At 39.7% G+C, this 16,115-nt stretch overlaps 1 protein-coding gene across 3 annotated transcripts in view; it reads left to right on the forward strand.

Moving 5' to 3' along the window:
* LOC109405972 (ubiquinone biosynthesis protein COQ9, mitochondrial) overlaps positions 1-14,295 on the forward strand; it is a 167,101-nt gene extending 152,806 nt beyond the window's left edge. For 2 of the 3 annotated variants that reach the window (XM_029876977.2, XM_029876976.2), the window contains exons 2-4: positions 13,070-13,680; positions 13,925-14,134; positions 14,193-14,295. In XM_029876977.2, the coding sequence (XP_029732837.2) occupies positions 13,070-13,680; positions 13,925-14,134; positions 14,193-14,231 (860 nt within the window). In that variant the 3' untranslated portion in view covers positions 14,232-14,295. Of the gene's footprint in view, positions 1-13,069; positions 13,681-13,924; positions 14,135-14,192 lie in introns of those variants that run through there. The other variant, XM_029876978.2, reaches the window with a different exon arrangement.
* Positions 14,296-16,115: the final 1,820 nt, after the last annotated feature.

The following is a 16,115-nucleotide window of genomic DNA, read 5'->3' on the forward strand; positions in this document are numbered from 1 at the left end:
CTCAAACATTTTATGAATTTTGTTGTTCCAGAACCTTCTTAAAGGGTATTTTTAATTCTTTCTGGAACGTTCACAAACTCTCAGACTCTTTTCGTAAATTTAAAAAAATTTGCAGAAGGTCTTTGTCTTGTTTTTGCCTAGTAACTTCTCGAAAGTTCTCAGAATTTTGATTATCTAGAACATTTTCGTAGATTATTATTCTTCTTTCTGAAACATACAGTTATCTCTAGAAAGGTCTCGAAATTTAATGAATATCGGTGTTCCAGAACATTTTAGAAGGCCCTTTACTTCTTTCTTGAACTTTCATTAACTTCCAGAAAGTTCTTGAAATTAAGAATGAAAAGTGTACAGAACATTCCAGAAGGTTCTTCTCCTTTCTTTGATTGAAACATTCAGTAACGCACAGAAAGTTTTCGATATTTGAGGAAGTGTGATATCCAGAATATCTCAGATGATTGTTTTACTTTTGTAACGTTCAGTATCTTTCAGGAGGTTTCTGGAAATTTTATGGATTTTTATGTTCCAGAACATTCTAGAAGATTATTTCTTGGTTCCTTGCTCCCTAACTATCAATCACTCATTTTACAAGCACCTTTATGACGAATTGATTCAGCATGATGCTGAATAACATTTGTATAATTTTCAGGCACAACCTTTGTTCGGGCTTTGTTCACACAAATTTGGAGAAACTATAAAGCATAGTGTTGTGTACCAACTGAACTGTTTGTTGTTAAATCGTTTTACAACTATATAGTAAAGCTGTTATTCAGCTTTAGCAAAAATGATTAAAAATTTAATAAATGCAAAATTTGTCAATTTCTACGAGAATTTATTATTGGAACTTAATGCTGTGTACAAATATTGTGAAATAATAACTACACACAAATTTACCTAAATCCAGATTCGAACTCGAGACCCATCGATTGCCAGCCGCATGCCTTCCTATCTGCGCCATCCTAGAGATGATGAATTGCAGCGCTCAAATCAAAACATAAACTTCCCGTGGTTTAATAATGACTCCTATTCAGCAGTGGTGAATTATCACAACATTATGGTTAACTACTGAACAACAGACTAATTCAGCTGTTGTTCAGTAAAAAACACGTGTTTTTCATCATGTACTCTGAGTCGAAGTATGATAAAACGAAAGCGCTTATTTGACTAGTGAAAACACATTATACAGATACATGTCCTAATTTTTATATGAACTTAACAAGAAGCAGAAAAACGTCTTGTTAAACTATGTTGTAAAGGAATTACTGCGAGTCGAATAAAAAAATTATTAAACGCTTGGAAAGTATTTTAAATTATCATTGTTAATACCAATACGAAAAGTTGAACATTGGCTACTTTTCCAATTGAAATAGCATTTGTACAGTAATGTGTACAGCATAATTTTTGTTCAGCTATAATCATATAGGGGAAATTACCTATTCTCGGCCGTTTTGTTCTCTTCGTCTTAGGGGGTTTTCTAAAACCTATTGAACTCAGAGTTGGTCCCAAATCCTTCCCAACTAAGCTGAATTATATGGCCAAGTTTCAGGCAATTTGACTGACAAAAACCCCCCATGACGAAGAGAACAAACCTGCCGATAATACCCATTGTCACCCTATATAAAAGCCCAGAGTTGTCTGTCCTTCCGTCACGCTTTGAAATGTTTCATTGAAATGTTTCACCATAGTTGTATCACTTCAGAAATAATAAGATGAACTTTTTGGAATGATCTGGAACACCAATATTCTGAAAATTCCAAGAACTTTCTGAAAGTTACTGAAAGCTCCAGAAGAAAAGAAGAAAAAGGTTCTGGAATTTTCCTGAGTATTGAATTTCTTCAATATTCGAAACGTTATAGAAGTTTCTGGACGCTCCAGAAAGAAGATGCAATAACATGAAACATCTTCTTTTTCTTTTTGGTATAACGTCCCAATTGGAACAAAGCATGCTTCTCAGCTTGCTTATTTTGTGGAAATTACTGAAAGTTTCAGAAAAAAAGAAGAACGTTCTGGAATGTTCTGAATTATTAAGCTACTTTAATTTTCTAGAACCTTCCGGAAGTCTCTGGAAGTTCTCTAACCCTCAGCATAATTTTGCTAAATATCCCACGAGTTTACTGCTCGGCTGTATGCGCTCCAAACAATAATTCACGATGACTGAAATGAAATGAAATATTCGCAGTTCCTGAGAAGCTTCTAGAAGTTTCTTACCATTCCAGGGATTAAAACCCTGTAACAGTTAAAGGTGTGTACTTGGAAGTATACTTTCTGGCGTTTTGCATTCCTGAATACATGATAGTATGCCTTCTGGCGATTCTGATGAGTCCATTACTGAATGAAATGTTTCGCATATTTACAATGGATTCTGAGGAAACTTCTGGAAATTGTTATTCCAGAATGCTCAAGAATCTCCTTGAGGGATGAACATTTTCTAAATCTAAATAAGGGAGATCAAAAACGGCATATGAATCCAGGTGTTGTCTATCTGTCCTCCCATCACTCTTAGCAATATTTGACTGAAATATTTCACGTATATTTCGGTGAGGCCTGCATGATATGATCTGAGTGTTCGAGATTGAAGTCGAATTGAAGTCGAAGAATTGAATTCGAAGAAACTCATTTTCTACCAGAACGTCAATTCGAGAGGTTTCTGGTGTTCAACAGATTTTAGAAAACACCCTATGGATCGTAGTGGGCCGCGCTTGCTGACGGAAGTGAAAATTTTTGCTCCCGTCAGTTTTTCGTTTTTCCATCCTATTAAATAATAGGATTTCCAAATAAATTGCAGATTGCTAATAAAAGCGAAGAATTTAACGAAAAGTTTGCCAGTGAAAAAACAAATATTCTGCGTTTTCTCATTTCTTCCGAGGCGGCGTCAATGTCGAAGTGGAGTAGCATCGGGATTTGGCAGCGACAGTTCTGGAAGATGCATCGCCGTCACACACATCACAACTGTAGGGTCATCAGGAAGGAACCATACCAACTACATACATTTGGTCAACTGGGTGAGATAATACCAATTTTATTTTTCTATGTAGTTATGTGAACTTGAGTTTTACGCTTTACTAGCGATTTAGTGCATAAGAGGGAGCGAGGTTAAAAATTTCGGTGCGATTTTGTTCTGCCTCCAGTGAATCAGATGAACTAGTTGAGACGGAAAGGGTTCATGGGCTCAACGACTGCGCAGCTTGGGCTATGTATGCCAATGACAGTCGGGTTGTTCTTATTGTGTGGCCTTGCTCCAGTGTCGGGGTTTTCGGACTAGGTGAGTTTGGCTCATCATTGCATAAGTCCTTAGGGTATGCCTATCAACTACATAAACTCGAAGGGGGAGGGGGGATTAGGCCAAAGTCTACGGTACATACAAATTTTAAAAATTGTTTGAAAGAAAGTCTAATCCGACGTCTCCACTAGACAGAAATGTCTTGTCCTTTTGCTGGACAGATGTGTCATGACAGAAATGTTCTCTCGCTGTTTGCATGGAAAGCAGCGGTGTTGATCATTTCTGTTACGTTTTCTCTTTCCGGCAGCAAAATGGCAAGACATTTCTGTCTAGTGGAGACGTGGGGTAAGGTGGGAAAGGGAGGGGGTCTGCGATGACCAAAAATCAGTCTACTTAGATTATGGACAGCGTCTTATGAATTTTACGGTCCCGCTGAATTTCATTTCGTTTTTGATTTTGTGACGCAGTAATGCAGTGGCTGTTTTAGGGCTTTCGGGGAAAAAATGTCAAATACGGGACATAATCAAAAGCCATGGTAGTATGGTTGGTAGTATGGCAAATCAACAGAACTTTATTACTGTCTATGCAGATCACATCAGAGCTACTCTCTCAATAGTTGTAGTGCATTCACTGACTGAATACTACTCTTTCGACAGTTCATACATGCTAATATAAAAAGTTATAGTCTGTACAATAATTATTCTGAACGCTGTATCTTTGGCGAATTTAGAGCTTTAAAGCATTTGAAGGATAGAAATTTCATCATTCTAACATTTATCCATCTTCTCATAAAATCTCAGTAAAACTTGCATTATTAACAATCAAAAACTTCACTAATTCCCGTACCAAAATCCCATCTCCTTGCTATTTACGAGGGCGTCGGTGAGTCGCTGGCATCTCGATAAATAGATATCATCCCTTCCCTGCTATCCCTTCCCATATGCATAACTTATTTCTTATCGTTTCAGAGAGCGAGCAATGGCGCTTAAGCCTAGGCTTGTTAGCCAGGACACAGTGTAAATGCCTGTGCCCCATCCCTGAAGAAAAATGGCCCAAGGAGTGACAAAACCTTTTAGCTACGTCACTCCCAACGTTGGTGTTTAAACATACTAAAACATTTACAATCACATCAACACATCTACACGTACTACTCAAATACACTCACACAATATGAATCTTGTCGCATCACTCGCTTATAGTGAATCCCTAACCAACCCGTTCCAAATATCCAACTCCTTGACACCTATGGGGCGCCGGTGAGTCGCTGGCCTTTCGTAAAGTAGGTGTCATATCATCATATCCTTTCCTATCCTTGTAACGGAGAAGATGGGCGTGGCCGGCAATGGAAGTTTTCATGTCTTTTTTACTCCAACCTCTGATTGGATAGCTATTCCTTCCCAAATAGCATTCCATAAGCAATTAGAATAGAAGTATTAAAGTTTTAACATGACAACTTTCAGTATGCAATCTACGAATTACTCCGTTACCACGCAACGCAACGCAACGCAACGCAGAACGTCAATTCGAGAGGTTTCTGTTCCAAATATGAAGACATTTTTCTACTTTCCTGGGCAAAAAGGAAGAAGCAGAAGAGAATAACTGTATTCTAGAACATTGCGTATGACCCGGAGGGATGAAAATACTATTTATACAAATGTTCCAAACATAATGAAAATTTTCGGTTTGGAATACAAAAAAAACTTCTCCAAGAAGAAAAATAAGTTTCTGGAACATCATATATATAAAATCCCAGAGTTGTCTGTCTGTCCTTCCGTCACATTTTGAAATGTTTCACCATAGCTAAAATGAATTTCTAAAAAATTCGAGAACTTTCTGGATTGGAATTTCAAAAGAATAATATTCTGGAACGATCTATTTCATTGAAATGTTTCACCATAGCTATTTCAAACTTTTGAAAAATTTGAGAACTTTCTTGAAGTTATTGAACTCTTCAGATATAATAATAAGAAGATCATTCTGGAATGTGCTGGAGCACCAAAATGCTTAGAACTTCCGCGAACTATCTGGAAGGTACTGAAAGTTTTTGAAAAAAATATCCGTTCTAGAGTATTAAACTTCTTAAATTTTCGAGGTGTGTACATGGAAGTTTACTTTCAGGCGTTTTCATTTCTAGAACATTCTCCCATTCGATATACAATAGTCGTCTACATTCAAAAAGTAGATACATAATAGAATAAATTCTGGCGCTTCTGGTAAGTCCAATGCTAAGTGAAATGTTTCACATATTTATTGATATACTGGTTTAAAAAATCTCCTTGATGGATAAAAATTCTTAGGTTAGAAGATCAAAAACAGGTGCACCAAAATAGGGCTGCATGAAATAAAACCCGAAGTTGTCTATCTGTCCTCCCGTGACGTTTAGCAAAGTTTTACTGAAATATTTCATGTATAGTGGAATGGTAAGATTAGCTTTGTATGAACTAGAACAAAAGAATAAGGAGAAGAAAAAGCAAAAAAATAGAAAGGAAATTGAGGTTTTAAAAACTGTTCCAGAACTTTCCACGAGTGCTCATTTTTTTTCTTTTTTTTTACAAATGTTCGAGAGATTTCCGAGCATAATGGATAAAATATGAGCATATTCAAAAGTTCTCAGATTGGATAACAAAAAACTTCTGGAGCTTACCAGGAAGAAGAAAAACAAGTATCTAGACAATTCTAGAACACTCATCGGAGGAATGAATTGAATATGCTTTCCTTTCATAATTGGAAGAAATTTCCAAAAACATGGAAAAGAAGATATTCTAGGATATATTTCGAAGGAATGAAGAGACATGTCTCGGAATTGTGAAAACGTGGCTAGCCACGTAGGGTCAGCTAGTTACTATTATTAAGCAACAATTCAGCATGCATGCTTGTTTGCAGCTGGCGATTGTTAGTTGGATCGTTCCCTAACGTCCATAACCTTTTCCCAATATAATAAAGTTTCATGCTATCTAGGACATTCTAGAAGGTTTTTTTCTAAAACGTTTAACAACTTCGAAATGCTTATTAGAAGCCGAAGTTCTCAGTTAATAACTGAGCTCATAGACACTAAGCTGAGAAGCAGGGTTTGTCCCAGTTGGGACGTTACGTAAAAAAAAGATGTTCCATAATGCTGCAGAAGGTTCTTCTTCTTCTTCTTTCTGAAGCGTCCAGAAACTTCAAGGGGATTCTCAGAAGTTCCATGTTTTAGAGCATTCCAGAACGTTATTTATTTTCTGGAACTTCCAGAAAGTTCTTAGAATTTTTAGAATATTGATGTTCCAGAACATTCCAGAAGGTTCTTCTTATTATTTCTGGAAAGTCAAAAAACATCCAGAATATTCTCGTACCTCTTAGAAATTTGATACAACTATGGTGAAACATTTCAACGAAACATTTCAAAGCGTTACGGACAGACAGACAACGCTGGGATTTTATATATATGACTAGCTGACCCGACGTGGCTAGCCACGTAAGCTAGAAAAAGATTGTTTTTAAAATTCCACTTACACTTCCTCAATGAAACTGTTTTCGAGAACATTCTAGAATCTCTCTCCAGAATGCTTCTCTCTTGAACGTTTAGTAATCTCCAGAAAGTTCTCAAAATTTAATGAATTCTGATTTTCCAGAACTTTTCAGACGGTCCATTTGACATTTTTTTCTTGAACGTTGACAAACTCCCCGAACATAATCGGCATTGAAAAATTTGTTCCAGAACATTCCAGAAGGTTAGTTTTCTTATTCTTTCTGAAACATTCAGTAACTTCTGGAAAGTACCTGGGAAGTTTAATGTTCCAGAATATTCTAGAGATTTTTTTTCTGTTTTCATTTGGAATGTTCAGTAGCTTCCATAATTCTCAAACATTTTATGAATTTGGTTGTTCCAGAACCTTCTTGAAGGGTATTTTTCATTCTTTCTGGAACGTTCACAAACTCTCAGACACTATTCGTAAATTTAAAAAAGTTTGCAGAAGGTCTTTGTCTTGTTTTTGTCCAGTAACTTCTCGAAAGTTCCAAGAATTTTGATTATCTAGAACATTTTCGTAGATTATTATTCTTCTTTCTGAAACATTCAGGTCTCGAAATTTAATGAATTTTGGTGTTCCAGAATATTTTAGAAGGCCCTTTACTTCTTTCTTGGACTTTCATTAACTTCCAGAAAGTTCTTAGAATTAAAAATTAAAAGTGTACAGAACATCCCAGAAGGCTCTTCTCCTTTCTTTGATTGAAACGTTCAGTAACGCAGAGAAAGTTTTCAATATTTGAGGAAGTGTGATATCCAGAATATCTCAGATGTTTGTTTTACTTTTGTAACGTTCAGTATCTTTCAGGAGGTTTCTGGAAATTTTATGGATTTCTATGTTCCAGAACATTCTAGAAGGTTCTCTTTTGGTTCCTTGCTCGTTCCCTAACGTCCATATCCTTTTCCCAATATAATAAAGTTTCATGCTCTCTAGAACATTCTAGAAGGTTCTTTTCTAAAACGTTTAACAACTTAGAAGTGCTTATTAGAAGCCGAAGTTCTCAATTAATAACTGAGCTCATAGACACTAAGCTGAGAAGCAGGGTTTGTCCCAGTTGGGACGTTACGCCAAAAAAAAAAAGATGATCCATAATGCTGCAAAAGGTTCTTCTTCTTCTTCTTTCTGAAGCGTCCAGAAACTTCAAGGGGATTCTCAGAAAATCCATGTTTTAGAGCATTCCAGAACGTTATTTATTTTCTGGAACTTCCAGAAAGTTCTTAGAATTTTTAGAATATTGATGTTCCAGAACATTCCAGAAGGTTCTTCTTATTATTTCTGGAAAATCAAAAAACATCCAGAATGTTCTTGTACCTTTTAGAAATTTGATACAACTATGGTGAAACATTTCAATGAAACATTTCAAAGCGTGACGGAAGGACAGACAACTCTGGGATTTTATATATATGATGTTGCATAGGATGCTAAAGTGGAGGCCATATGCGTACATGCTTCCATTTATCCGCTTGTAAAGTGTGCGTATATCGCCTCCACTTTTCCATCCTATGCAACATCATATGCGATCGTGTGTTGACTGGGATTTTTCTATTGAAATCCTTAATATTTTGTATGGGCCGTAACGCACGATCATGTTTTCCTTTCCTAGAGCGGTGATTCCCAAAGTGGGCGAAATCGCCACCTAGGGGATGAAAATGCGGCCGAAGGGGGCGAAAATTCGTAAAATCAATATTGGGGGGCGAAAATACCAAACAATGGGACGATTTTCAATTATTTGTATCAATTGTATAAAAATAAAAGTCTACGGTAACTTCATCATAAAAAGTCCCTTACACACTCAATCCTGAATTCGGCACTTTTTTGACGAAAATAGAACAGCAGAACTATTTCGGTAGTTTCGGTAATCGATTTTACTGAGGCTCAGCACACCAACTGTCAAACACGGGTGCAAAAGGTGTATCATTTATATACTGACTACGAAATCATTGTCCTTGCCTCACAATATACACATTCATGCAATGGCAGGCAAAGAAAGCCTTTCAATTAATAACTGTGGAAATGCTTAAGGACAAACGTCTTGAAATCCCGCTTCAACATTGCATCGAAACTTCAGACGCACAAATCTCAAGAAGCAAGCTTCAAACAACAATGTATTTCATTATTCTGTTCTTGCTCACTTGTAATTAGCTTAAAATAAAAAGCTCGGGTGCACTGGTTTTGTTTACGAAGAGATTTGTGCCCTCGAAATCATGAGTAGGTGCCAAAGTCAGCCATGGTGACGGCCATTTTGGGATTCTAACAAGTCTAAGAACACTAAATTGAAGCGTGGCAGGCCAAGTCCCAGTGGAGACGTAGAGCCACAGAGAAGAAGAAGAAGGTGTTGGAGTATTTGCCGATGCTAACAAGGAGGACGAAGTGGTTCGAGATCGTGAACCTGGTGAGCTGGTCGTGATAATAGATGAACAGACACGGAACAGCTGGGAAAGAGGACGGATTCTGGAAGTTTTTCGGGCAAATCAGGCCAAGTTCGACGTGCAGTAGTACAGACAGCTCGAGGAGTTTTCGCCAGGCCGGCAGTGAAGCTGGCAGTCCTGAATGTTGCGAACAACGACAAGATAGTGGATGAAGTCGCGCCGGAAACGAAAGTGGTTCACGAGGTGGGGGATGTTACCGGCCACATTATTGTTGACCGCGAAACGACGGTAAAACCAGCGTCCGCTCCCTCGCACCTGAGCGGCAGTCGCTGAGTAGACTGGCAGCAGCAGACAGAAAGGAGAAGAACTGATTCATACAGAGTATGTATATCTTAACAGTGCACAGTCAGCACATTTTGATAGGCATAAGTGAAAATCAGCAGTGGAATATTTCAATTATCTAAAGTATGTTTGTGAACTGAATTTAGTTAAAATTTATAATAAGTTTATTCTCATTGAATTTAATGAACAATTGTACCCGGTATTCGTAAGTAGTCAGCATCGCACAGATAGTGTGAATATCAGTCAGTTGAGGTACGTTTTATAGTCAATTAAAAATTTCTTTCCATTATTCAGTGTGTGTAAAACAGTGCATAACCTGAAACCAATTGTGTGAGTTCTACAGATTGTACGTTCCACGTTTTCTCCTCAATTACCGACCCATCTAAAAGCGACAGAAAAACACTGAATTGTAAGACTGTTCTAAATACTGTTTACCGACTACTGACTAAATTAAATCTAATAAATTACAGCTTTGTAGCTGCTAAGTCTGCAACTAACAAGACGGTGTTTGTTCTGACGATCGGGAACGCCATCTACACAAATGTTCTTCTTTACTTTTCTCACTTCGTCCTCAACGTGGCCAAGTTGGACAAGCAGTCGTGCAATATCGGCCATTTTCGGAGCACAAACTACTTCACACGCACAGTAGACAGTCTGCACTCGTAGTCTCCAGACGCTTTCACCAGATTCCCCTTGCTTCATATCGGTAAAATGAGTAGTTTTCGCAAAACACCATAATAGTTGATTTAGGTGTAGTTCCCGGGCGACCCGATGTGCGAAAAGTTGAGCAATTTCTTCAAAATGATCACAAGTTAAATCTTTCGGATGTTGAAAGTATCCAGTTACAAAACACGCGTAACTATGTATACAGTTCCGATTCGTTCGTTGGCGGCTCGTTAGATGGGCTGTCTTGATAGTTGAATCATCACTGGTTGGAGCAAAACCCAACTAAAAAGCACTGTCAATGTCAAAATCGATGTCTAAACGAGTTTGACGTCTGATCGCCGTCGCATCGCAGCTCCTATATACAGATCGTTTGTGCAAGTATGTGAGTGTTTTGTGACGTATTTCTCGTCACTTGCGTGTGTGTACAGCATTTTGATCAGTTGTCAGTTGCCCCAACGAACGAACACGATTCGCTAATCGGGGCGCAGTCGTGACCCAACGAGCGAACCCTCACTGTACATCGAAATGGTGGATCATGATACAGCGCTAAGCTATGAAAAAGCGCACAATATTAAGCGGGCTTTCATATCACCAAAAAAAGCCAATTAAAGTTAATTATGATTAAGCGGGCTTTTGTTTGGAAGGACAAGCAGTTCAAAATCCCGGTGTATGTGGACAGCGAAGCGGTTTCTGTACGAGTAAATACATGACCTGCCCCCTTCTGCATCCCACACCACCGTCGCTAACTTCATGATGAAGTATAGGGATGTGTTTTCAATACAAACAGAACGTTGGAAGAATTACTTTGTCGGTGTACCGAACGGGGTTCGTGTCCTATTGATGAGGATCAAACACCTGATTCCTTCACATGTCACGATAGCCGACGAGATTTGTTATGTGAAACACTTGAACCTAATACGAACTTGTAGGTGGGGTTCCAGACCGGTTCATCCCAAGCAGAGGTGCTTGGAAGAGATCGTACCCGAGACAAGAACAACAACAGCAGCAGCAACAGTGGCAGCACCATCTCAATCAAATGAACAAATTTCCTCCGACGCCGATTTCCCGCCGATGTGCAGCAGTCAATCGACCCAATCCTCCCCTGAAACATTCATCGAAATAGTGGCGAGAAGTAAGCGTGCGCTTATCGAACGCGAAAACAATACCGTATCTACAAATCAAGCCAACAAAGCAGACCAACAGAGTACGAATGGAAGCGACGACGACGACGGCGAGACCGATAGCTCATCTTCACATTGTGAGACCAATTGTGGAACCAATAAACGGCGGCTTTCAACTAAGCGCGGAAAGGAAAAGAAGAAGTTGTGTGGGATTCAAGAGTTACAGAGTACCTGTGATTCTGTTAGTTAGTCAAATTCAAAATGAAAAAAAGTTTTATTGGCCCCGTAAAGCCTTCTGTCGTATGGGCCTGTCAAATAAAGAAATAGTAAAATACTTCACACGCGCGCGACTCACTTCACTCACATCACGTCACATTCGAGAAAAACACCGCCGCTTTCTTTTCGCCAACGAAAGCGCGGAAAGTCTGTTTGTCTGTGATTCGGGTCGAGCCATCGGGGCGGGAATGACAGCATTTCCTCCTGGCAGCGCAGGGATGGCATTCCGCACTGAAAATGTGCACAGTGCAACACATTTTTATATAAAAACCGCGCACACTTGCACTCACACTGAGGAGCATGCCATCGCTGCTGGCAGGAATAGGGTTCATTCAAATATTACGTAACGCAAAATATAATGATTTTAGATCCCCTCCCTCCCCCACGTAACAAATTTTGTATGGAAGATTTTAAAATTTTGTATAAAGTGTAGCACAGTGCTAGACCCCCTCCCTCCCCCTATTGCGTTACGTAATATTTGAATGAACCCATACTGTCTCGGCGATAGCAATCGGACGGCGTTGTCCCATGGGCTGATGGACGACAACACAGCTGCGGCTGCGACTGCAGCTTCTCGCCGCACTGATACGATGCGGTTCGTTAGAACCATATGTTCCGTCCGGAAGTGTGGACTGTATAATTTGGGTTTGCACTGGTACAAAAAAGCGCGGGTTGTACACCTTACTAAAACTAAACTACTGTATTGTATTTCGTATTCGGTTCAATTATTCGTGATCGGGGTCGAATCTGAACTTCACTTAAAAATTCCTTGTGCATAGGCGATTGATTGGTTCGGGCGTCGATCAGTGACGATGATGACGATTGTTGTCGGCTGGCTCCGTTGATCACGCAGTACATGGCTGAACATATACAGAAGGCGTTGCTTGAAAAGCACATATTGTGGATTTGGAAGAAAACCGAAGAATGAGCATCGCTCAAACTTCACTACTAGCTTTACTAGCGAACTTAAGGGGAAATGAGACGAACTCACCATGGTAGTCAGAAGCATTTTTCCATGGTGAAAACAAAAACTAATTTCACACAAAATTCCGAACTTGCTAAACTATTGTACCCGTGCGCTTACTATTTTTAATAAATTAATACTTTTCAGTTTGCGTTTTCGCAAAAAAGCCGATCGACCAAGCGATCGACATTTGCGAAACAATTTTTCTAATTAATAGCGGCTAGCGTACCGTTTCACCTTAACCACCAACACCACATGCTCACTCACGAAAAATTTGGCGCGCTCGCACTGACAGACGCCCAGGTAGGATAAAGTCGTGATTGTCGACACGGCGTCGGACTGAAAACGAAAACATCAGGGATGCATGTCGGGTCGGATGAGGAATGACAGAAAGTTCGCTGAAAACTTCGCTTCGCTAGTGCAACTGGCGAACTCCGATTTGGTGCTGCGAGGTCAATACTGTAAAATTTGATTGGTGATCAATTATTCTTCCAGACCTACAACAGTATTGTACTATGGCTTGTGCTGAACAATTTATGTGCAACTTATTGCATAAACATCCATTACATATCAAGTTAAATAAAAATACAGGTTAATCTTTTTTACAGGTAAGATATTGCAGTACATTGTCTCTCCAACGACATATTGTGGACATATAAAAGATTGTAGAATTAGTAAACTATGTAGCACCCATGTGCGAGAGACATTTGACGAATTTCGTGCGAGAGAAGAACAAAAGGAGAAAAAAACATTAACCCAAAACATACTAAATAGCAGAACCGAGGCAATCGACAAGGATATCAAAGTTTTGGTTGTAAAGGAATCGATTTTAGAAGCTGCTCTTGATTATGTACCGTCCCATGGGTGGTCGAAGAACGCTTTAGTTAAGGGAGCCGAAAGTGTGAACTATCCAAGCGTCGTTAATGGACTTTTTCCCAAGGGTGGCATCGAATTGTTGAATTATTTTCATACGCATTGTAACAAAAAGTTGGCTGATCAACTGAAACGGATAACTTCTGGAAACAATGATGCACAAGATTCCGCCAAATTTGCCAGGAAAGCTATTGAAATACGCCTCCGTATGTTGATTCCGTACTTGCAGCATTGGCCACAGGCGCTTGGCCTTATGTCACTACCACCGAATATACCTGCTTCACTAGCCCATATACTGACGCTAGTCGACAAAATTTGTTATTACGCTGGTGACCGATCTGTAGATGTATGTACAGGTGAAAACTCAATTGGCATAAATTCATTTGTTAGCATTTTCAAACGCATTAGCACCGGTAATTGGTAGTTCTTAAATAATTTAAAATGTTTGCCCAGTGATCAATCACTGAAAGAATTAGTTTTCTTCAAATATAATTTCCAGATAGATCTCAAAAGTCACGGAAGATGAGTTGATGCCAAATGAGTTACATCTAATCAAAAACTTAATGGAATTATTTTTTCCACTATTGCAGTTCAATTGGTATACTCGGCGCGTTGGTTTGGCCAGCATCTATAAAGCAACGGAATTGTACATGTTGCAAGATAACTCCCAGGATTTTGAGAAAACGTGGAAGTTTCTAGGTCGACGTGTTGAGGAAGCCAGAATATTGCATGATTTCCTCATCAAATCAGAACATGCATCGGTACACATTCAGAACGCCGTAGGATCAACGTTTTCAACAGTGAGTGTTGGATGGATTTTAATGATACACTTTGAAACAATTTTGTGTATATTTTCAGGCACGCAATATCCTTGGACTAAATTTTGATAGGCGATGATTCGACGATAGTTGAAAATGAATGAATATAATAAAACCATAAAGGTGTATGTATGTGAGTTAAATCGAGTTTTATTGTACTTATTGATTAGCAATTGTCGGCGGAGCTCGAAACGACGCAGTGGAATACCGGCGAGGACTTTTCGGATAAGTCGAGTAATTCACACGCGAGCAAACTACTTATTTAACGAGATATATTCGAGCGATAAAAACAACGACGCGTTACACACGGTAGCGAGGAAACTTCTGGTTTGTGTTGTAATATTGCGGCGCTCATAATAAATCCACAATGGGCGGCGGCGATATGGCCGCTAAGAGATACCCGCGATACAGACGCAATGTCAAAATCGAACAGATACTGTCACCCACCCAGCAGCATCGCAGCAGCCTTCAGGCCGTTCATATCAAAACAACAGTTGGCACAATGGCAACTCAGGTGGCCAGAAATCGTAATAACATTTATCGCGACATTGTTTCACTATAATACGCACACGCATCACCTCGTCGGCTTTGTGTTTAATATTTAATCGGGATGTTATTTGGTGATGATACAGGATGCTGCGGCGGTATCTTCTCCATTTTCCACATTGCGTCTGTATCGCGTGCATCTCCTCGCGGCCATATCGCCGCAGCCTCATGTGGATTTGATATAAGCGCCGCATGCAAAATTTCTGACCATCAGGTCGCTCATAGTGGTGCGCTCATATTTTGACAACTTGATGAAAAAGAAGAAGACAAACGCGTTTCGCGGATTTATCTTGCAAGGCACAATAATAATAGGCCTTGACAGCGCCGCAGTGCTGCCGCCTGGCGGGAGTCGTATGGCAAACGTGAGAAAAAAACGAGACAAAACGCGTTTGTTTATACTTCTTCACGCACACGATGACAGATACAAATGGGATTTCCCATTGGAGTGAGTGCATTTTTGCTGCCGTCAGAGCCAATGTCTCTTGTGTCTCACACCACAATCAAGGTGTGTGCACGGAAGGTGCTGTATGTAGGGTTGTGCAAAAAGGTACAAGGTGTTATATTTATAAGAGGTGAACATTGTACATACCTTCCCAACACTCCCCCTCAATGTGAACTCTCTTCACCTGGTTTGTCTCCCCGGAGTCCCAGTAGTTCACAGAACTCGTGGTGCTTCACGGGACCTAATGGTTTGGTCAGGATGTCCGCTTGCATTTGGTCCGTGGGACACAAGGGGACGGCAACCTATTTTTTCACTATGGAGTTTGACAGGTTGGATTGTGCCTCCTTAAGTGGAGCATAAATTTATGCTCCCGCCAAAATATTCACCAACACAGTCGTGAAATTTGAATGTTTACCTTTTTACGAGGGATATCGGCGCAAAACGCTTACATCACATTAGATCTCATAAAAGTGTTGATCATGAAAAAGCGGCATTAATTGGTAATTTTCAATTTCAAAGTGTCGATATTTAGGTAAAATTCCTACAGAGAGTGAGAATTGCTTGTGAAAAGACACACAACACCTCTTTTCGCAAACTTTGTTCGCCAAAGTGCGTTTTTCCTTATTTCCTCCTGCTGCTGTATTGAGTAAATGTTGGTATTAGTGAGCACTGGTTGCGCATGATAAGCGGCAACAAAATAAGATCACCGTAGCATCCCCGTGGTGAGACAGTACTGCAGGCGAACTTCTCCACGACGACACAGCTCCTGTATGAAACGCTCCTTTGTATCTATGTGCTTCGACCTTCTACTTACACGCTCCGATCGAACGAATGCCAAGCATCCTTGGTTGTCCTCCATGACAGTCGTTGGTTGATCCTGCAGTTCGCCCAGTTCACGAAAGAGCTGTCTGAGCCATAGCGCTTCCTGGCAGGCTTTGCTGAGCGCCACGTACTCAGCCTCCATCGATGACAAGG

Source organism: Aedes albopictus, chromosome 2 (genome assembly GCF_035046485.1).
Source record: "Aedes albopictus strain Foshan chromosome 2, AalbF5, whole genome shotgun sequence".
NCBI classification, from domain to species: Eukaryota; Metazoa; Arthropoda; class Insecta; order Diptera; family Culicidae; genus Aedes; species Aedes albopictus.